The sequence below is a fragment of the Salvia miltiorrhiza genome, chromosome 3 (assembly GCF_028751815.1).
Source record: "Salvia miltiorrhiza cultivar Shanhuang (shh) chromosome 3, IMPLAD_Smil_shh, whole genome shotgun sequence".
Lineage (NCBI taxonomy): Eukaryota > Viridiplantae > Streptophyta > Magnoliopsida > Lamiales > Lamiaceae > Salvia > Salvia miltiorrhiza.
The window spans coordinates 605,202-629,570 of record NC_080389.1 but is presented as its reverse complement, the minus strand read 5'-3'; the positions used below and the strand labels follow the sequence as shown (position 1 = coordinate 629,570).

Below are 24,369 nucleotides of genomic sequence, written 5' to 3'. Positions count from 1 at the left end.
TCGATTGTATCGATGATATGCATAAGAGAAACCAAGGCTACATATGCCGCCATGATCCGAGGAAAAACAGTGTATATTTTTCTGAGAAAGAATTTGATGGAATCTGAGTTTAGGTTCAGCAAAAACAATGTGTAAAATGGCTATATCTCCTCAATTATTATCACAAACAATGTGTCCCTGACGTCATTTAAGTATGCGCTTATTCAAGTGTTTAAATAAGAATATATATGAGTAGAGTAGGTGAGTGATGTGGATTTCCATGTTCTAATTCATGCATCCAAGAATAAACTATGATCAATGATGTTCAAGTTGGTTGGTATACACCTTAGAAATTTCTGAATAGGTAGATTTGTATAAAATATTGAATTTTGTAGAAAAAAAAAATTGCAAGTTGGGAAAGTTGTCTTGTTTCATTTGTTTTGTTTGAATCTAATTGATGTTTTTATTTATATTTTTTAAATTGCTACAATATATGCCAGTTATTTTCCTCAACGTTGTACCAGGAAGAGAGCAGTTATTTCCCTCAAAAAAAAAGAAAAAAAAGAAGGAAGAGGACAGTTATTTAAGCATGACTACAAAAAATGCAACATATTATAAATCAAATTTGAAAATCAAATTCAAACTTGAATAGCAAACTTGTGATTATAATAAAATTGAAGATTTATTTATAAATTATATCTTATTTATTTTCTTTTTCTTTAATTTCTTGTTTTTTGTTTTATTTTTTTTCTAAAATTGTGAATTTGATAATTTATAAATATTTGATACGCATATCAAATTAAAGATCGTGACAAGTGCTTTAATTTGATATATATTATGTAAATATTGTATTTAAAATATTAAAATATTATATCTGTTCCACAAAAATATATATATATATATATATATATATATATATATATATATATATATATATATATATATCCTAACACTCAATAAAAGTAATGGTTATTGTTATCAGTCCACTCTTTTTTTTTATATTCCATTCCATTTCCATTCCTTCCTCTTGAACCAAACGAGCACTTAATACATTCAACAACCTTTTTCTTAAAACTTGTACCACTCCATCTTAGAAAGTTCTTTCGTTGACGGAAAGAGTATTATATTTATATTTTTTTGTATAATAATATCAATTATATATATAATAAATATAAAAATATTTTTCATGCGCTCACGAGTGCAACTGCTAGTATAATTAACCAACTAGTTAATGGGTCTATTTTGGAAATGGGCCTATCATTACAATAATGGAATTCTGCTCTAATGGGACTTAGTTTTGATATGGGTAAGGGTGATTCTATTCATAGTCCCAATTTTACTCTTTATAGCCCCCTATTTAAATTAATAATTAAAAATTTATAGCCCCCAAATAATTAGAATTATACTCCACGCCAGCCTTTGAACTGCATCTCTCTTCCCATCTTTACATCGATTGCCAATCTAGTATGAATATAGTTCATTGTGTGGATATATATAGAAGATAGAAGAGCAGCAGGAAATATACCTATGCCAAACTTCCAGCACCCAATTAACTTCATCTTTTTGGAATATGCACACTTCAACATTCCACAAAAGCCAAGATCAAGCAACAACATCTAAAGCCTCTAACCTGATGAACGAGGGCTCCATAATACTTGTGATCCTCAAATAATAATACTTTTATTACGCTGTTGTTGTGTTGCTGTCATGCTTTGGTGGCGACGGATTCGATCATGGCGGAGGCAACTGCCGTGAAGAATAACAGCAGCGACAATGCTGCATGCTTCCTCATATATTAACCACATATAAATAATGAATAATTATGTGTAGCTAATAATTTTATATTATTAATTATTGATAAAAAATAATTTTTATTAGTTTACCACATAAGCATACCAGAGATTAAAGATTAAATAGAAATAAAAAATATAAAATAAACATGACTAAATCTTTTTACCCACACATAAATAAATGTCACTAACTACTTAAGAATATTCAACGAATTTACCTACACATATCTAATTATGTGTGAGCAAACTGTATTATGTGTGACAAAATATGTGTGGCTAAATCTTCAATTTCATGTAGTTTGTGAAATTCTCAGCCAACTCCAAGGAAGAGTGTATAGATGAAGTCGTCAAAGAGAAATCTTGTTTTGGTCACAAAGAGGAAGTCTGATGATAACAAAATCAAAAGCTGCAGCCTCCATGATAAGATATATATATCTAGTAATTAAACTAACTATTGTTTGCTACAAGCATCTTATCCTGTTTTTATTCAATTTTGGTTATTTCACAGCCGGTCCGATCATCGGGTTTCAAGCTTTCAGAGTTTCAAGTTGATGATGATGACGACAGAAACATGATGATGCATCTTTCTCATGATTAATTCAGATTGAAGAAGAAAAGAGGATGGGACAATGTGACGAGCTCCTCTTCCTCTTAAGCAATGAATGAAGTTTGGAACTTGCATGTTTTGATTTGTTAGAATTTTGTTTCTCATGTGAGTGTGATAACATTGTGTCCTTTACCATGTATATATGTCTATGTTTTTATTAATTATTGAAGATCAAGTCAGGGAGCACTAAACAAATTAAAGGTGCAACTTTATCAAACAATTAAAAACGATATAAATTAAAGATATAATGAAATTAAAAATAAGTTGTTCAACACTTGTTTACAGTCTTGATCGCCAGACTGCAATGCTCTCAAATGCGCCAAATGCACTTAATTTATTCAAGAATCTGACTACTTCAAATTGCTCCATTATTTTATGTTGTTAGCAACAACTAAGTCTGATGGGTGGTGAAAATATATTTATACTACTACTTGACATGGACTAATTAATATTTGCAAATAATCTATACTATTAAACGTTAAATTGTCCCTGCTCCTCAATCATGTCATGTGTGGATTTAATTTATATATATCACTCACTCTCATTTCCAAACATAACGACCAAAACACATTGTTAGCTCCGTATGTATCTTATAAAATGTTACGTTGGGTTAAAAGTTGACATAAGATGGTAAACTGAAGAAACGAGAGAGAGATGAAGAGAAGAGAAGCAGCAGGCGCAGGTTTTGACAAGGCAGGAAGGATTTCGAGTTGCTTCAAGGACATAGATGAGGAGCTTTCCTTTTTCCGCGAGCTTAAGAAGCGCGAAAAAGATCAATTTGGCAGCCTTCTTAACCCTATTTCTGATGACTTTGAAGCAAATGGTGAGTCTGAGTCCTTATAATTACATATATATGCAAGTGAGTTTGGATGTTATATATGAACTTGTGATGAAATTGGTGTTTCATGTGCAGGAAGCTTTGGGCTGAGCATAATGAATTCGGGAGGAAGAAAAGGGGCAGAATTCCTTGGTAAAAATGACTACAACTGGTAATCTATCACTTCTCTCTAATAGGAAATGGATCAATAGAGAAGCTAAACAAGTCAATAATTTTACTGAATAAATCAAGACACCGCATGAATAGATATTCATTTCGTTCAGTAAAACTGTTGGCGTATTTAGTAAAATTATTGACATTTATTTATTTCTCCAATCCAAGGCTGAAAACGCCTCCCGCGACGCCTCTGTTTCCATCACTTGAGATGGAGTCAAATGCACAAGAACTAGTCGTTCAGAGGGAGATACCAATCATCCAACCTATTTCAAGGGTAAAATTTACAGAATTTCCATTTTCATTTCTCATGTGGTACGTCAAGTTTGTGAAAAAAAAAAAAGGATTTAATTAATTTAGCAGTTTATCGACAAGAGAAACATGAAAAGCGCTCCGCTGGTGACCCCAAAACCAAATAAAATCAAGTCATCCGTCCCAAAAAACTTTCCTAACTCAAACACGTCGAGAAACTCGACGTGTTTGAGTGCCAGGTCATCAATCTCGAATGAGACCCCACCTAACTTGAGGCCCTCATCCGCTACTAGAGGAAGGCCGGCATATCAGAATCTGCCGGCCCCACCGAAGATAATGAGGAGGCAGCCGAGCAATGCAGGAAATGTTGAGAAGAGTGGTGGAGTGCAAGTTGCGGGCAGCAGGATGGTGGACAAGTTGATGAATGCGAGAATGTCGAATGCCGATGATCGACGCTCCAAAATCAAATTGAATGGGAGTTGTAATGGTGAAGAGAAGAGACAGCCTAAGATTAAGCTCGATGCTTCCTTGAATGAGACCTCTGGCTTTGGAAGATTGATGATGTCCTCTCAAACACATGGTAATAATTAATTGCTCTTTTAAATTTGTTTATAAAGACTAATTAATCGTATCACCAATTTTCTTGTGGAATGCAGGACATTCAACGAGACTCCAACAGTGGAAGTAAAATCGGCGTGCATGCAGGAACAAAGTCTTGAGTCATTAGCAATGCATGGATGTATGTAAGAAGGATAAATTAATTAATGCTTGAATTTAGATGGCTTTGAAAGAAAAGATGAGGCGTGTGCATTAATGTATAACACAAAATCTTAGGTAAGAGGAATGAAATATATATAATGCAAAATCAAATTTTGCCAGAAACACTTGTAAATATGCTCATGGAAATTTTAGAGTTCAACTTGTATGCAAAATTCTTTTGAAGATTGAAAGATTATCCTTCAATGGACGATGTTCAGGTTCATATTTCTAAAAATGTCAACTTAGATCAACGAATATATAATTCTCCATATGCAGATCAAGTTGCAGTTATATGAGTTGAGAGAAATAATAAAAATATTTCATTGAAGCGAGATATTGTAGTTCATGCTCATTCTGATGACAAGCACAAAACAAAACATTATTACGAATGTTACAATCCATTGCAATATCTTCTTTTTCCAATGAACGAAACAGGTTGACATTAAAACATTAAAAAGATTGATCCCACAGTCTTTAGTTCGTAATACAAATTTTGCTTCTACTTCTACTTTATTAGCAAAAATCATAACTGCGGGCGATATTATCTCCAATGAAGAACAATGTATCTCTATTAATTATAATGTTTATAATTAATTTTACTAATTTGATAAATTGTAGTTTTAAACTTTTCGATTTAAGTGTGTGGAAAAAATAAAAATATACTTTGAAGCCTTTCTGCTCTTACAAACAATAAAAGATTTAAAATTCGTCTTACTAATTTAGGATGTTTTTCATAGATATTTTTGCATTTTTATTTAGGCATATATTTTAAATATTACTTTCTTACATTTAAATTTATTCATTAATAGTTTCATTGATTCCTTTTCAAAATTTTAATTAAAGTCAATTTAATAAATACAATTAATTAATAAAAATATTCAAAACTATATAATAATACCTATATATTTATTTTCATTGTATAATATCGCATGTGTTAAACGTGCATCGCACGTTCTCACTGCTAGTACATTCAAATGTGTAATATAATAATTAATTTATTTTTATGAAGACAAATAATTATAATTTGAAATATAATATCTTAGGCAACTAAGAATATTATGTTGCCCATCAAATAGCAAATACAATTTATTTGACTGCATCCTAACATTCTTAGTTTTTTTATTTTGATAAATAAAATATTTGAAGTCATTCAAATATATACATTGCACGCAATTAATAATTTTTTGTCTTCTGAAAAAGAACTTGAGTTAATGTTGTTTGAGTATCATGAATTATAATTCTCCATGAGAAATCTAAATAAAAAAAATTACATTATCAATTTAACGCTCAACTATATTTATGTTGACACCATCGTATCTAAAAATAAAATAAATAAATAAATAAATAAATAAGAGTGCAAAAAATAATGATATTATAATTTATATTACTACAATTTTAGATGCATAAGTATATATTTCATATCAAAATTCATGTTGCTAACTTGCTAGTCCAAATCCTCATATTTACACTATTTATTTTAAATATTTAATTGTTTATATTGAATCAAATTGACACTTTTGGGGTAAAATTTTAGAACATAATTATTTTCTTAGAGCATAGCAAACACGAAAATGGAAGCGTCCGGTAAAATCGAAGAAATGTCCATGTCCATGGCCAGGTATCGAGATACTGGCGGCAAGTCCTCTAACGAGGCACAAGCACCGGCGCGTATGTTGCTTTCGATAGCTTGACCGCTCCTTTCCCTGCGGGGAAGGATCGGTTAAGCAAAACGAAACAACATTTGTATAAGTGTTTCGTGCCTTCTTAGAGGACTTGTCGATATCTCGAATTTCTGACTATGAACACTGACTGTATCGCTGAAAAAGATGGTAGAGGAACAAGAGGAGATCCATCCTTTCATGTTCTAGTTAGGTAATTCGAGCTCACTCAAAAAATTTATTTTGTTGGATTTGAACTTTGAGCCCTTTATTTTTATCATTTAAATTAATTTTGTTTGATTTTTATCTTATAGAAAAAAGTGGAATTGGGGTAATCCCATCGTTGAGGATAAAAATACCCAATCATCCATTTTATTAATCGTGCAAAGTAAACGCCTCCTAAAGTTCAATCTCACAGCTTCACATCTTCATCCGATGACACAATTTCATTTAACCTTAATTTTAATTATTTGTACATTTAGCAAGACAAATCCTGTTTTTAGTATTTAGTTTTTAATAATTTGTTTAAAGCATTTAAAAGATTGAGCCATGTTTTATCTTGCTAAAAATAAAAATAATTAAAAATAAGCAAAATACAAAGTTATTAAGGAAAAATCGTGTGTTTTTGCGAGGCAACGTGGGAATTTTTTTTTATGTATTTTCTTTTTTTATTTGGATTTAGGTTGAGAGAATTGAGGATTGAAGTCCAGTTATTTAGGTAACTAAGAAGATGAATAGAAAAGATTTGTGATAAATTAATTAATTTATTAGTAAAATAAAAAGAAAGGCATATATGATCCGGCGGTTAGAAGAAGGAAGAGAGAGAGATTGAAAATTAATCACTCAAATTAGTATTCCCACAATTCAATTTCTCATCACATCAAACTACCTTTTGACTACACGAAAGTTGGGAGTTGCCAATCTCTGCAGTTCTTGGCTGACGTTGGATGACCTAACTATAACATGAAAGGGTGAGTCCCCTTGTAATTCCTCTTGTTCCTCTACTATCTTTTTCAAAGACACAACCGCTGATTCACTGCAATACCACAATTCAATTGATTTGAGTGTTGCTATTTCCCCAATTTCGGAAGGGAACTCCTCCAACGACGCCATGCCCCAGAGATGAAGTTGCTCAAGGCGTGGCAAGCAGGAGCCCTCTAACGTATTCCAACATTCCATATCCCTACACTTCCACAATTTCAAGTATTTGAGGCTGGGGAATTGGCCTTCAACTATTTCCCAACTGCGTGTTGCAAACCGCCCAAGGAACAGTTGGAGCTTCTCAAGAAGTGGTAATGAACCTATCTTTTCCAGAATTTCCTCCAAATGGAAGAAGTCTCCGCATTCAAGAAACAGCTTCTTGAGTGAGTGCGGGAAGCTAATACTCTGCAGATACTCATAACATCCATATCCAATATCGCACTTCAAGCTTTCCAGCTTACTCAGACATTGAAGATAGCTGAGGCACTTCACTCTGTCCATTACTTTATGCCTGTATCTTATATACAGTTTCTTGATATTGGGAATTCTCTTAACCACTTCTTCATTCAAGTTGAAATCAATCACTCCTTTGAGCGTCTCTAGATTCTCCATCATAACATCACTATGCCCGCTCCCAGGATCTGGGAGATACATTCCTCTAAAACCTACGATCTCCAAATGCTTAAGCTGATGCATTTTCCAAATTTCTACTGGTGCAGTCGTAAGTTCACCCTTATAAGTAACAATTAGAGTCTGTAGATTCCACATCAGACTAATTGAAGAAGGGATTTGGAACCCCTCACGAAATTCACGCGAAAGGTACCTCAAGTTCACCAATTGAAACACATTTTCTTCTAAATACTTGCTGGAACTCGTTGTAGTCAATGTCCTCAAAAATCTAAAATCCAGCAATCGGCAATCTGTATAAGCACCACATATGAAAGAACGAGAACGTTGGCTGACTATCTCATCTGAAGTGCTTCTGGTAATAACAATGCGGCGTTGGCTATTTATCCCTTGAGGACAATGTTGCCCTAAGACATAATAAAACCTCTGTTTTTCAGCTTCTTGAAATGATAGATCTCTCAGTAAATCATGCATTTTGCAGTACTTTATATTCCCAAGTTTCCCCAACTTATGAACTAGAATGAGGTTTCTATCGACTAGCTCCTTCAGATACTCTTTGGCAATTGTTTTCGAGCTTTTATTGATTATTGGTTTAAGAAAGCCTTCAGAAACCCATAGCCTCATGAGTTCTGAGACTCCAATTTGCTTATCTTCCCCAAACGTCCCCATGTACAAAAAACAAGGCTTCAGATACGCAGGCAAATGGTCATAGCTCAGTTTCAATACTCTCAAGCAATATTCATCATTTTCTGAATTCACTATTGAGCTTAAGTTTTTCTCTATGCGCTCCCAATACTCCAATGTAAGTTCGGACTTTGCCAAAAGACCCCCAATCACAGCAATCGACAAAGGAAGTCCCTTACACTTCCCCACGATTTTCTTTCCGATTTCCTCAAGATGAAGAGGAAAAACCTCATCCCCAAATACAGTTTTGGAGAACAAACTCCAGCTACAAACATCATCTAAAAATCTCATACCAATGCTGTTAGAGTTTGTCAACTCGGCAGCCAAGTTTGACAGCCTAGTCGTTACGATTACTCGACTCCCATCATTGTAATCGGGAAAGAAAAACCTTATCTTGTACCACACCTCTACACTCCACATATCATCAAGTATTATGAGATACCTCCTACCCCATAAATACTTGTACAAGTTTTCTCCTAATTCGTTTTCGTCACTCAAGTCATTCCTCGAATCTCCGCTCGCTTGGTGAAGAACTTCTCTAAGTGTTTCTCTAACATTATAGGTTTGAGAAATTGTAGTCCACGCACGAATATCAAAATGTTGGTTAACAAGGGCATGCTCAAATATATGTCGGGCAAGAGTGGTCTTACCAATCCCGCCCATCCCTGTGATTGGGATGATTTGGCGGTTACGGTTCCCTCCAGTGAGCTTATCCAAGAGTTGAAGTTGCACGTCATCAAATCCCACCATCATGCTTTCCTTCACAGTAGAAGAAGACGTCAATGAGCCAGCTCGAGTCGAGGAGACCTTTCTCTGCAGCTGAGATTCAGCTGAAGTTTCCATGGCTTCCTTCTTGATCACATTCATTTCTTCAATCACTTGTTGTAGATCTTGATAGAAGTTGATGAAACTGACTTCCTCTCTAGAATTCACTTCTTCATCCCCATGAGCTGCATCTACAACATAGCCTTGAAGAAATATCTGCAAGGAGGTAAAAATTTGAGTTTGAGATTCATTTCTTCAATCACTTGTTGTAGATCTTGATAGAAGTTGATGAAACTGACTTTATTGGGACTAGATCTACCCAGTTTAATCACGTTCACAATATGTGATTCGATAACATCTTCAACAGCATGAGCTGCATCTACAATACGCATCTCCAGCGGATCAGCTTCATCTCCGTCAGCAACAGGGGACTTATAACCTTCAAGAAATTCCTGCAAAACGGTAAGAATTTGAGTGAGAGATTCAACTTGTTGTTTGTCGATACAAATTGGAGGGGAATGGTGGTGCTCGATTGTATCGATGATATGCATAAGAGAAACCAAGGCTGCATAGGCCGCCATGAAGGAAAAGCAAGTGTATATTTTTCCTGAAAATTTCGGTCTAGAATTTGATAGAATCTGAGTTAGGTTCAGCAAAGAAACAATGTATAAAGTAACAATGGCTATATCTTCTCCATTACTATCAGAAACAATATGTGGTTAGCTTTCTTCTACTTTCCACAATCACATTATTGCCAACAGCTAAGGTAAAGATAGATGTGTCGGTTGGCCCTACAGTTTACTAGTCATTGAAGTCGCCTTTTATAAATATTTTTTTGTAGAGGAATGAAATATATGTTTGGTCTTGGCTGAGTAAGAGTGTTGTTATGCATTCTTAAGTAAAAAAGGAAAAGGAACGGTTGAGATTAATCATATGTTTGGGCTTGCTTTAGTAACATTAAATTATGTTTGGGCTTGCTTTAGTAACATTTTTGTGCTTCCATATGATTTGGAGCTCGGTTCGAACTCCATGAGTACAAGTAAATATTAATTTTGTTCAAGAAAAAATTATGAATGCTACCTATTTTAGTAAAATGTAAATTAAATTGTTAGTAAGATACAAGTTCCACTTTCAAATGTGATTGGAATTGTATGTATTACTAATATATAAGTGAAAGTGACAAATTTTTGTAGAAGAATAAAAACATTGCTTGGACCTATTTCGAGCATACTTTGTCTGCGGTGGCTTGCTTTGTTGATGGGCTGGTCTCGAATGTTCTTGCCAAGACTCCTTATTTATATGTGTGATGCTATTAATAGCCTTTTTTTTATAGCCTCCTATTTCATAAATAATAAAAATATTTACAAATATACTATCTTATTATTTGTTAGAGCTTATAAGATTAAATTTTTTTTTAGGGTTCGATTCCTATCTAACATTTAATTTATTAAGAACTTATATGTGGTTACAGTATTTGAATAATTAAGCTTATAAGTTAGAGATAGAATATTTATTAGAGAGAGAAAATCAACTCGATTGTGCGGTACACACGATTATACCCAAGACCACCTCTAAATCTTTTGTGTTGCTTTATTCAAAAATTGCTTATTAGCATGAACTTCCCCATGTCAAAAATCATAATGTTTGTAGAGCACAAAATGTAAACAAGAATGTGAATCTACTCACACAAATTCAACTGTTCAAAGCATGACAAGAATGCATATAAAACATCCAAATTTAGCAGTACGTGTTAATTTAGTGGTAGAGTGATTAATATCTAAAGCCAAATATCTCACTTCTGAGTCTATCGTCTCACTATCTTAAAAAAATTTGTTCATCAATAAAAAAAATCCAAATTTATGAAGCTATTTACCAACCACTCTTGATTAAATAACCATCGAAAGAGTTTGCAAGTTTTCCAAAGGAAAAGCTACTCCTTCAAGATCAAGATCGTTCCATGTAGCATTTACGCGCTTATGATTTTTCATCTATAGAATTATTGCACACTAGTGTTGTATTCTGTGCGATGCACGGCATGAATATCTTTTAGAAATTTTCGAATATAATAGAATAATTTATAAAATAATTACCAATAAGACTAGGGAGAGAGGGAGGGAAAGAATAATTGTTTATACATTTTAATTATTCATACATTTAGCAAAGACAAATCCTGTTTTTAGTATTTGGTTTTTAATATTTTTGTTTAAAGCATAATTCTACGCACAATCTGTCCCGGTTCGTTTCCAAGGTAATTTCGATGTAGAGAAGTATTAGTGTGAAAACAGATTGGGCCAATTGGGCCGAGGGGCCCAAAGTCATCTCAACAAAAAATAGGTCCAGAATCCAGTTGGCGTATTCTTCAAAATATGCCCAAATTTCTTCTACAATATATTTGCAGCATTAAAACAAAAACATTGTTACATGTATACATTGATTTGTTTATCTGAAATTAATGAATTTTAGTAGTTTGTGTATGTGTAATTCTCACTAAATTTCAATAATATATTTATATATTAGCTAGTATGATATTTCGTATATAGGGCAGATTCGAATAGGAACCATATATTTCTCTTGAAGGAACCTAGCTAGAAACAAATGCATCTTATACATGCAACATTGCTCATCTCTTTCTATGATGAGTGTAGATCATGTACAAGAACAATGTCCAGATTAGTTCCCTTGTTCACTAAAGATGCATTCAATGGTGAATTAGAATTCCAACTTTCAAATTATCACATCAATTTTGAGAACTCAGTCAATATCTATTTCGATAATAAACCAATTTCTAAGTTTTTTAGGAGTACTAAAAAAATAGAAATGTGGCTGAAAATTATGTTGTATTAGGCATGATCTACAAAAGGGTGGCTGGGAGCTAATTACGAGTTGGGAACTAGTTTCTTAATTTTATTTTGATAATTACTCTCTCCGTCCTTATAAAATGTATTCAATTTGTTATTTTCGTTCGTTTACATAAAATATATATAGTTTATTTTTGATAAGTTCACCATTCATGATAAAGTGATACCTAAATTATACTCATAACATATTTAACTACTTTATTAAAATCTGTATCCGTTAGGAATGGATACATTTTATCCATTTTTGTTTGTTCACATAAAATGTATTTAATCTATTTTAGACAAGTTTTCTTCTCATAATAAAGTGAGATTCTTGTTATTTAGAAGTGGATAGTACTCCCTCCGTCCCTGAAATGTCTTCCTCTTTGGGGACGGCACGGGTTTTAATAAAAAGTTGTAAAGTGTATTGATAGTGGAGAAAAAATGATATAATTATTATTGAAAATTGTGAAAAGTGTTATAATTAATATTGGGAGTGGTGAAAAGTGAAAAGTAAGAATAAATAAAGTATTATTAGTGGTGGGGTAGGTGTCCAAAAATGGAAAGAAAGAAATAGGAAATTATTTGGGGGACGTCCTAAAATGGAAAAAGAGGAAGTTATTTTAGGGACGGAGGGAATATATTTTACTGTGAATAGGCGAATCTACCCACTTTTATAAGTTGTCTTACAAAACTACCCACCCAAGCCAAAGTCAAAAAGTCAAAGCCTGACGTGCTTGGTTTTTTGTAAAAGTAAGCCTGACATGCTTCGTTTTTTGTAAAATGTCTCACTCACGTCACTTTCACAAGTTAAAAATCTGATGAAGAGACAATAATTGCCCAACTCACGTCACTTTCACAATCTAATGTATACTGTATGTTTGAAAAGTTATAAAAAAATTAGCTTACGTTTGCGTTATAAAAACATTAGTAAGAGGACTAAAAATTTCACTATTATGTATATTATGCAACAAAAAAATATTCTGAAACCAATGGCATAATTAGCCGCCGGAAATTCATAGCCGTGAACAGTAGCCGCCGGTCCAAAATATATGTGAGATACAACGGACTCGTCGATGGTATATACTATGTTGGTGGGGCTACAGAGGTCCTTCCCCTCGTCAACGAAACTATTGAGAGCCTGATGTGCAGCATCAACAATATTATGAGGACGCATTCGTTGAGCTCGAGCTACCAATTGTATTATTTGGCGACCAATCTATTTGGTAGGGAGACGAAATGTGGCTTGGCCACAGACGATGACGTGGAAGCCTTGTTGGCAACTGCCGACTATCCCATGGTGTACGTTGAGCACTACAACGGTCCGATTAAAGAACCCTACATCCCTACTTTTGATTTTGCTCAACCTTCGGGACACGTAGATGAAGCACAATGCAGTCAGTATGAGACGCCGTATCATCATACGTCATTTCATGGTGTCCAGAGCTCGCCTCCACGACAATATTTTACATGGGATGGACAACCGCTAGACGAATCTGCATGGAATCAAACCGAAAGGCTTAATGAAGTATGTGGGAGATTGAACAATGTGCGGACAGATGATGAACCCGAGCACGAAGCTGAAGCCTCGGTTGCATCAGGAGACGATGATGATTCTGAGGAAGATGACGAAGAATTTGACCCTGCGATCGAGGTGGGCACTGCTTCTGATGCCTCTGAGGATTTATTAGACGACGATCTAATCGATTTCACGGAGACCGAGCGAGCAGGTTGGATCCGACAAAGTACAACACGTGACGGAGATCCGACAGCCGAGACCGGTGATCTAACTAATTGGTTAGTTCCCTTTATTCCAGTGGACGCCTCGGCTTCGCTGGTTGCTCGCGAAAGTGACCCTTCTAGAGTTGATGATCTGCAGAAGAATTCTTTTTACAACAGCAAAGACGACCTGATCATTGCTGTTGGTTTGTGGAACATGAAGCGAGGCACTGAGACAAAAGTTGTCCGCTCAGATCCGGGACGAGTCTATTTCTCGTGCAAGCACTCTGACAACTGCAATTTCGATCTTCGTGCGTCTAGTCACGACCGAGGGATGTGGAGAGTGCATAAGTTGAAAGAGCATTCATGCGAAGGGGACTTGCGCACAGCTAAAAAAATCAAGGCGCACTCGAAGGTGGTTGCAGCGTTTGTGGCAAACACAATACGCGATGATGGAGAGGTCATTAAGACAAAATCCATCATGGCTGAGTTAGTACGCAATTTCGGCATCAAAATCAAATATGATGTCGCGCTGCGTGCAAGAAATCTCGGGATGGAGATGATATACGGTCGAGTTGATGATTCGTTCCTCCTGCTCCCAAGATATCTGTATGCCCTGAAGGAAGCGAATCCTGGCACCTTGATTGGTTTGGAAGTAGACATAGACTGCCGGTTCAAACATTTGTTTGTTGCTCTTGCGGCTTCCATCTCACCATTCTACTTTCACCTTCGACCAGTGATTGTGGTTGACGGCACACACCTGAAGGGAAAAAATAGTGGCATTTTGTTTGTCGCCGTGACAAAAGACGGAAACGAGGCAGTTTTTCCCTTGGCGATCGGTGTCGGTCCGATCGAGAATGATGAGTCGTGGAAGTAGTTTATGTTACATCTGAGAGGTGCTTGCGGCGAGCCCGATAACTTACTTATTGTATCTGATGCGCATGTCTCCATCGCTAATGCTATGAAGAGCGAGTTTCCAAATGTTACTCACAGTATTTGCTACTACCACTTGTTGAACAAGATCAAGGGTTACGGGCCCAGTGTTGCTGAGCTTTTCCGCCAAGCTGCATACGCCTACGAGCAATCAGATTGCACGCGTGCAATGTCAGCCATGGCTGTTCTGAAGCCAAAGGCGTACGAGAAGTTGTTGCGCGTAGGACCGAAGAAGTGGGCACGATCACAATGTCCTGTGTCCCGTTACAGTTTCCTTACATCCAATGCCGCCGAGAGTTTTAATGCACGTTTGTTGTGGGCCAGGCGTCTTTCCATCTGCTCGATGTTGGAGGCAGTCAGATTAGTTATCGAGCAGTGGTTCAACGACAGGCTTGCGGCCGCACAAAAGAGCGATGCAAATCTGACTCCGAAGGCAAAACAGAAGCTCAGTGCAGAACTTGTAAAAAGTCATCGTTACACAGCCAAGAGGACCACCGAGAGAAAATACAGGGTTCGTGCTAGTGGTCGCCATTATATGGTTGACCTTCAAAAGCAGAGTTGTGAATGCAACGAATTCGACCTGGACCAGATGCCGTGTTCTCATGCGATTGCAGCCATTACGTATGTCATTTCTATTCATGACCTCAATTACCATTATTAAATGATCAATATGTATAATCGTTTGTTTTGCAGTGAGGCGAACGAGTCAGTGGAGGATTACGTGCACTCTTACTACTGGAGCAGTTCACTAGTTGACACATACTCTCGTGACGTTAACCACTTGCCTCCCATAGAGAATTGGAATATTCCTTTCCAAATTGCATCTCAGCTTGTTTTACCAAATCTCTCTCGGCGACAAGCTGGTCGTCCAAATGAAACTTGAGTTCGATCCGCAGGTGAAAGGCCGACTCAAAACACATCAACTAGTAGCAAGAAACGAGCACCCAAAACGTGTGGTCTCTGTGGTGGGTCTGGTCACACACGTCGATCGTTCAAGGGTACGGCCACCGATGTGTAGTCGTATTTATGTTTAAATTGAACAATTTTCAATATGTTTTCATTTAGACTTAAAGTTGTAATTTGTGTGTATTCGATAAATTAAGTTTGAGTTCAACAATTGAGTATGAACTAGGAACTATCTGTAAGATTAGCCGCCACAAAATGTGTACAAAAGGGTGTAGCCGCTAGTAGTGAAATAATAAGCGGCTAATCCTCACAGATAGATATTTGTGGCGGCTAATTGTTCTATTTTGGTTTGTTGGACGTTGATAAAGATATTCAATTCTAATATTTGACAAATTCAAACAATAAATCAGACTTACTTAACAATTACCACCATTTACATGTCATTACAATTATGAGTTGAAATTATGAATGAGAATTTGGGAAAATGAACAACTTGTACTAATAAATTTAGAATATACCATAACAGATCTTAAAATTATGTGATTATGCATTAAAAATGTCATTAAAGTTTAATAAACTAATTAGCCGCCACGAAAATGTAATAAAAGCTGTAGCCGCTAGTAGTGAGTTTTGTGGCGGCTAATCCACACGGCTACACTTTTGTGGCGGCTAATTAGTTTATTCATCTTATCTTACAGTTTTATATGTATCACAAGTCATCATAGCAGTAAATATAGATAAAAAGATACTACAATGTCGGGGTAAAAATGTTGGTAAACAAAATAGTCATAAAGATGTAAATAGTCATAAGGGTACAGAGAATACAAGTTCAAAGTGACTCGGGGGGTGTGCAAAACTCGTAGATGGCACTGCCTATCTTGTGCCTATACAGCTGAACATGGTCATTGCCCCACGACAGGCTCGGCGAGTCTGCGATCAAACGCTCCACAGTCATGCACGCGAAAACACCAGAGCTCCATCGGTCGGTCTGTGAGAACTGCTCGGCAGGATCGGCATACTCGATCTGGAGCTGACGCCATTGGAGATTCTGATTCGCGTTCTCCACAATGCGTGTCCTGTCGAACTAAAGGGACACCTCAAGCACCCGGTAGAAAATGCGGCCCAAAATATGCAGAGCGCGCAGCATGTCGTGACGTGGCTGTGCCAGGATCCGATACAAGTTCGGATCGAAGACGCGGCATTTACCCGTGAGCATATCAATGCTACAGATAACGAAACGCCCCTCGACAAATACAGGAACAATGACCTGTACATGAAGAAATAATTGATCAACAATCCTTTTTATTTTAAGTCAAAGTTATTTATGATGTTGGTGTAATTGTGTACCGTAATGGCATCCAACCAATCTCCTTGAGTCGATGAGGTACCCTTGCCATACACTGAATACATCAGGTTGGCGTGCGGCTGCCACGCCAACACCGGAGCGTCAGAGCTTAGAAAACGCTGCTCTGAAGGAGAGCTAAACATACGGCGCGCATTCTCCATGATCTCCTTGTATTCTCTATCCAAATAAGTCTGCAAAGAAGAAAAACATTATTTCAAATAATATTTTATTATAAACGCAAAATATGTTAATGCTTACGAAGAATTCCGTATCCAATATGATATGCGTCCTGTGATCGATGTCCTGAAGCAGGTCTGTACCGGTCACCAGCCTATGCCTCAGCGTCATCATGTACGCATCTACATGCTGCACATTCTTTAATGTTAATATTAAGTAAACAATAATACTACATGTAACAAATGCATCAAAAATATTAGATACCTCGGGCTCGAGCTCTTAATTAGTCCTGTTCATGAGAGTAAGCCAAAACTGCCTCTTGATCGGGTGACCACTCTCTGCCACCACCAACTTCCTGTAGCTCCCAGTACGGATACGTTCCACCATACGAGTAAATCCCTCAATATACTGCTTGTCGACGGGTTTCGGCTCATGGCTGTGAACGTATGGGGATCTCAGTGCAGCCGAAGGCTGCCGCTCACGGTGGCTTCTACGCAGTTGCGCATCCTCTGGTGGTGGTGGACAAACACTGAGGGGAACGGCAGGTGTTGCCCCAGAAGCAGAAGCTCCCTATATTTACATTAAAACAACACAAGTTAAACATATAAACAATCCATAAATGACACGTAATTTCAATTAGAAGTTAAATTTAAAACAAATACTGAGCTTTTACCCCACTATACTGCTGCCAGAAACGCTCCATCTCTCCCTGAGAATATCCAGCCTCGCGAAGAATCGGCCGTGAAGAACGAGGCGGCTCGAATGGGTGTGCTGAGCTCGAGGGCTGCTCAGTGTACGAGTAGCGTGGACCCAGATATGGGGTCAAGTGTACGCCAGCCCTAAAAGTCGTGGGCACACCAAAACCAGTATGCGGGCCCGGTGGGGTTTGATAATCATCACCGACAAAGTGACCCGCGTCCCTAGCAGGCGACTCGTGTGCAGGGGACCTCTGCTGCGATGGCGCATCCTCGTGCTCGGGCTCCGTCTCGGGCTCGGGCTCACGTCGCCTGTCCAAGTGAGGTCTTGGAGCAGGCATGGGCTGACGTACATCGGTGCTATGCGAGCATCGGCAACGCATACACCCAAAGGTCTCCTCAGCCCAATTCTTCAGCCTCGTGAATAGGCCCCTCCTCCACACGCCTCGCCACCCGGCCCTCACTCTCGCGCACCATCTGGTCCATGCGCTGCCAATCCTGCTCGCTCAAACCAGAAGGCCCATAAGCAGCACTGCTCTCTTCCCCGTACTTGGGCCTCCTGTGACTCTGTGACCTCCGCCCGGAAGGCACGGGGTGATCGCCGCCGCCACTCTGATCCGGCTGGCCACTGCTCGACGAGGACGAAACCACCTGTGGTCTCTGCCGCTTTCCCCGATCTTCGCGCCTCGAACTGCGACGTCGGGGTTCCATCTGAATAGATGCCTCAGAGCGGTCCCCACCACTCATGTCCGGTCGAGGATGCCTATGGCCGAAGACGCCCGGACCTGGAAACTGGACATCTCCTTCATTCACGACCGATAGCCAATAACGCGTCGTCGCCTCCTGCTGATCGGGCTGCAACTCATAAAGCCCGGTGACCTACAATAAAAAATATATGTACATGATGATTAATATTCATAACATCAAATATAATTAACTAATAAACACTTAAATTATTACCGCTGACTCAAATAGGGGCTGCAAATCTTCAATGTTGTGCTTCAAGAAGGTCCACCTCTTGAATCTAGGTAATATCCCGGCATTATGTATAGCGACGACTCTGCCCAAGCCGGGAATAACCTCAAGACCCCAAGTATATAGAGCCCAAGAAGGCCCATAGAAGTGGTACTTTGCCTTTTTCGACATCTTCTTCATCCTGAAGTTCAAGCGATTATATGCCGCTGCACCCCAAGGAAATGTGGCGAACTCCGACAAGTCCTCCACCAAAGCCCACGTCTAGATCTCCACGGGTCGTTTATTATCCACGCCCAAAACAAATGCGTGTAGCACCAACAGGTGGGCCACACGCAGTGCTATCCCGCCGTCAGGGTCGACAACATCCGTCATCCGCTAAAAAAAATGTCGCTCAACGCCTGAACTGACATGTGCTGCCCGCCACAAACTCGTCTGTAGGCTACATTGTCACGCAAATCGTGGGGGGCTGTTGGATAGAAACGATGTTGCCCAAATGGCAATCCGGTCACAAGAGCGAAAGCGGTGTGATCAAGGCAAACCTTCTTCTCGTTGATGTAGAACCACATCACATCGTCACTATCCAGCAGATGACGAGAGACAATATGGTGCAATGCCATGTTGCACCTGTGGCCCGATTCCCAATCCAACAAATGTCCAAAGCAAACCTGCCTGAATGTATTCTCCAGTGCTTCGCCGCCAATTTCCCTCAGTTTCTCGGGTACCCGGGACAAAAAACTGGTCTTGTAGTAAGAACTGATCTGCGTCCCGGCACGATTGAGTGTCAATGGCCTCCGATAACCGATCTATTCAATACCAAAAATATATCAATTAAAAAGCCAAAATATAATTAATTAAGAAAAATAACACAAAATTTAATAATAACATAAACGTGAAAAACATGAAAAAATGTAAAAACAAAAATTAATTCATTTGTGAATTTTTAAAAATTATTACTTCATTTTAAAAATAACACAAAATTTAATAATAACACAAAACAAAAGCTACTAGAAACATAATTTAAAAATTATACACACATTCTGACTTTAACATTAATATATAATAAATTTTAACATTATGAAAAACATGAAAAAATGTTATTATTCAAATAAATACTTATTCTATATCATACCATACACGAATTATTCAAATAAATACTTATTAAACATTTTTAATTACAATGTACAAAAGAAAAATTATTGAAATTATTGGTTGTGTATTTTATATTAATTCGTTAGTTTCAATTTATGCACTACCCAACCAGGGGGCTTAGCCCACTGGCCACCGGGTCCTCACTTAAGTGAAGTGACCCGGGTTCGATCCCTCTTGGGAGCGAATTTGGATATTGGAGATATAAGGTGGATTTTGGTGAATGCAGAGATAAGGTGGTTCTTGGAGTGGATGGAGAACTAATTACTAACATCTAACATGACTTTGTCCGATCAAAAAAAATTTATGCACTACCCAATTCAATTCTTTGGTTGTGTATTTTATTTAAATTATTGAAATAATTTATTTATTGAAATGATTTTAAAATTAAACTAAATTAAATTATATACTAAGTAATTCACAAATAACATAACTAATTCAACCAAAATGACCACAACAAAATAACATAAGTAATTCACGAAAATAATTAATTATTTTCGTCCCAACAAAATAATTAAACATAATGACTACAACCAAAATGAATATACAACCAATAATTAATTATTTTCGTCCCAACATAAGTAAATTCCGTCCCAATAATTAAACAAAATGACTACAACAAAATAACTACAACCAAAATGACTACAACCAAAATGACTACAACAAAATAACATGCTTCAAACTACCCAATTCACGAACATAATAATTAAACACAAGTAATTCACGAACAAAATGACTACCCAATTCACGAACCCAATTCACGAACACAAGTAATTCGAATTAAACAATGTCACCAAAATAATTCACGAAAATAACATGCTTCAACTTGTTGTGGAAAATAACATCCTTATTCACGAATTTAAAATCAACGAAATAGGATACTTACTTGATTTGAAGAAGAAGCCATGGTGTATGCCTTCGGACGTTGAAAAAATCGTGAATGCTCTCATTCAAGTTCAAAAAAATTGATTCTCATTCAAACATGGACAAACAAGAAAACAAAGCAAAAAAAAAAAAAATTCATTCCAATTTACCTTCGGTTTGGAATGCTCTCCTCTCTCTCAAAAATTTCCCCGATGCTCTTTCTCCTCTCTCTCTCTTTCTCGGCTGCCTCTCTCTCTCACTCTCTCTCAAAAAATAAACTGATGCCGTGAATTCAAATTGGAATGCGGCTAGGTGAAAAGTTCTAATTCTTATACATGTAAATGGGCCCCTAGTCGTATTTCTTGGTCAAACAAGCCTTAAATTGCCTTGTGAATTTGAGATACAGCCGTGTATATCCCCCCAATAAAGCTTCCGCGATTCTCGCCTATCTGTATAGCCGTATGAATTGTCCAATCACCATTTAAGCTTATAATTAAAAAAAAAAATAGGCTTTCGTGTATAAATAGAAGAAATAGTAGTAAATTACGGGTAAAAAATACGAATATTATATAAAATGATATGAAAAATTATTTTAAAAACATTTAATAACTTACCGCCAGTACTGAGTAGCCGTCCGCTGTAGCCGTGAGTAGTTTCTTACCCACGGCTACGGCAGCCGGCTACATATTTCTGGCGGGTACTTGGTGGTAAGGTGTATTATGTTTCATTGATTCATAATATATGATTTTGTAATTTTTTTTATCCACCATTTGCTATTATTTTATGTGTTACAATATTAATTCATATTCAATCAAATAAACTAAATAAATTTAGACTTATTGAGTTTATTTTGTCAATCTCCTTCTCGTGAATTTACTGCAAAGAGATTCCCACCCTATAAAGCTGCATTGTAGCCATATGAATTGTCCAATCACCCTTTAAGCTTATAATTAAAAAAAAATAGGTTTTCGTGTATAAATAGAAGAAATAGTAGTAAATTAAGGGTAAAAAATACGAATATTATATAAAATGATATGAAAAATTATTTTAAAAACATTTAATAACTTACCCGCCAGTAATGAGTAGCTGTCCGCTGTAGCCGTGAGTAGTTTCTTACCCACGGCTACGGCAGCCGGCTACATATTTCTGGCGGGTACTTGGTGGTAAGGTGTATTATGTTTCACTGATTCATAATATATGATTTTGTAATTTTTTTATCCACCATTTGCTATTATTTTATGTGTTACAATATTAATTCATATACAATCAAATAAACTAAATAAATTTAGACTTATTGAGTTTATTTTGTCAATCTCCTTCTCGTGAATTTACTGCAAAGAGATTCCCACCCTATAAAGCTGCATTGTACCCGTGAATTGTCCAATCACCCTTTAAGTTTATAATAATAATAAAAATTAGGTCTGTTTAAAAATTTAAAATCAAGAGTATTATGAAACTAGAAATTTTTTTAAAGATAATGAAGTATTTACCCGCCTGTTAATCCTAGCCGGTCACAGTAGCCTTCGGGATCCATTTCCAGCCGGCTACTGTTAACGGCTACGATTAACAGGCGGGTAATTGTTGTATTAGCTTAAAAAAAAAACTTGTTTCACAATACGCTTCATTTAATTTTTTTTCAACTTTCTTATAGATGTTTAATAACATGAAAACATGTCCTTATTTTTTCGAACTTAAGGCATTTTAGGGTTACAAATAATGACGTAAGTTAGCAAATAATGCATTCCTCAGATTTAGAGTCATATTTAACTACCTCTCTTACACATTTTCTTACACAAGTACTGTACTTGTGTAAGAAAAGTGTAAGAACTTTTACGGAAACGATGCAAACCTATCACCATCAATTGCAAAGTGGGTAGTTTTATAAGACATCTTATATGGGTGGGTAATTTTGTAAGATAACTAACCAAAGTGGGTACTTTAAATTCCGCCCCTATATTTTATTAGAATGGAGGGAGTTATGGATATAAAAGGACTAGTCATATTTTGGCTCTTAAGTAAAAGGGAAGGGTGATTTCCTAGTTTGCTATTTACGACTACAGTTTGACATATTGGGCTTGCAAATCGTTCATTAAATTATGTTTGGGCTTGCTTTAGTAGGATTTTTGTGCTTCCATATGATTTGGAGATTGCTTCGAGCTCCACGAGTAACAGTAAAGTAAATAAAAACTCTTTTCCGTTAATAAAAAATTTACGACATTCCATTATTTTTGGACACAAAGTTTAAGAAATGTATAATTAGTAGATAAAATGAATTGGTGAAAATTGTTTAGATATTAGATATAGAGAAAGAATATATTGTCAAAAAAGAAATAGACATCCCATTATGGAGAGAATAGGACATTTTAATGGGACAGAGGGGATATTATTTTATAAATATTATTTTTATGAATGAGAGTTGATGATATTTTGAAAAAAAAAATCGAAACAAAGAAAAGAAAATTGAAGAGAGAGAAATTTTGATGGAAAAAAAAACATCAGAACTCCTCTTTTATATATTACTCCCTCTGTCCACGAAAAAATGCCCTACTTACCCCTTTTTTTTTGTCCACGAAAAAGTGCTCTGTTTACCTTTTTGTACATTCATACCCTTTACTTTTCAATTTATTTACAACTTATGTCATTAATAAATCCACACTTTTATTTAATTCACTAATTAAAACTACGAAACCAACTCCCCCACGCCTAATCAATCCCATTTATTTATTTATTTTCTTAATTTTCAGTTTATTTATTTATTTTCTTAATTTTCAGTTTATTTATTTATTTATTTTCTGAATTTCAAGTTTATTTATTTATTTATTTTTGAATTATTAGTTTAAGAATTTTCAGTTTATTTATTTATTTATTTCCAGTTTATTTATTTATTTTCTGAATTTTCAGTTTATTGATTTATTTATTTATTTCCAGTTTATTTATTTTCCATTTTATTTATATATTTATTTTCTGAATTTTCAGTTTATTTATTTATTTATTTTCTGAATTTCAAGTTTATTTATTTTCCAGTTTATTTACTTATTTATTTATTTATTTCCAGTTTATTTATTTATTTATTTTCTGAATTTCAAGTTTATTTATTTTTGAATTTTCAGTTTATTTATTTATTTATTTTCGAATTTTCAGTTTATTTATTTTCCAGTTTATTTATTTATTTATTTTCTGAATTTTCAGTTAATTTATTTCCAGTTTATTTATTTATTTATTTATTTATTTCCATTTTATTTATTTATTTTCTGAATTTCAAGTTTAGTTATTTATTTATTTTTGAATTTTCAGTTTATTTATTTTCCAGTTTATTTATTTCCAGTTTATTTACTTATTTATTTATTTATTTCCAGTTTATTTATTTATTTATTTATTTTCTGAATTTTCAGTTTATTTATTTATTTATTTTCTGAATTTCAAGTTTATTTATTTTTGAATTTTCAGTTTATTTATTTTCGAATTTTCAGTTTATTTATTTTCCAGTTTATTTATTTATTTATTTTTCTGAATTTTCAGTTAATTTATTTCCAGTTTATTTATTTATTTATTTATTTCCATTTTATTTATTTATTTTCTGAATTTCAAGTTTAGTTATTTATTTATTTTTGAATTCTCAGTTTATTTATTTTCCAGTTTATTTACTTATTTATTTATTTATTTCCAGTTTATTTATTTA

General features: G+C 35.7%; 3 protein-coding genes across 5 annotated transcripts in view; 1 reads left to right on the top strand and 2 right to left on the bottom strand.

Moving 5' to 3' along the window:
- Positions 1-24,369, bottom strand: part of LOC131016908 (uncharacterized) — a 1,184,262-nt gene that overhangs the window by 596,523 nt on the left and 563,370 nt on the right. The window lies entirely within an intron of this gene.
- Positions 1-24,369, bottom strand: part of LOC131016788 (putative late blight resistance protein homolog R1C-3) — a 135,161-nt gene that overhangs the window by 42,818 nt on the left and 67,974 nt on the right. Inside the window, exons 2-3 of one of the 2 annotated variants that reach the window (XM_057945517.1) lie at positions 9,393-9,545; positions 6,865-9,309 (exon numbers count right to left, since the gene is read on the bottom strand). In XM_057945517.1, coding sequence (XP_057801500.1) covers positions 6,922-9,309; positions 9,393-9,545 — 2,541 coding nt within the window. In that variant the 3' untranslated portion in view covers positions 6,865-6,921. Of the gene's footprint in view, positions 1-6,864; positions 9,310-9,392; positions 9,546-24,369 lie in introns of those variants that run through there. The other variant, XM_057945516.1, reaches the window with a different exon arrangement.
- On the top strand, positions 2,954-5,487 carry LOC131016934 (uncharacterized). 2 transcript variants are annotated; one of them, XM_057945742.1, is made up of 5 exons: positions 2,954-3,199; positions 3,290-3,365; positions 3,536-3,644; positions 3,728-4,199; positions 4,276-5,487. In XM_057945742.1, the coding sequence occupies exons 1-5, from the start codon at positions 3,031-3,033 to the stop codon at positions 4,305-4,307; spliced, it is 858 nt and encodes a 285-aa protein (XP_057801725.1). In that variant the 5' UTR covers positions 2,954-3,030; the 3' UTR covers positions 4,308-5,487. The 2 variants fall into 2 exon arrangements, with proteins under 2 accessions (XP_057801725.1, XP_057801726.1); XM_057945743.1 differs by having other exon boundaries at positions 3,731-4,199; positions 4,276-5,482.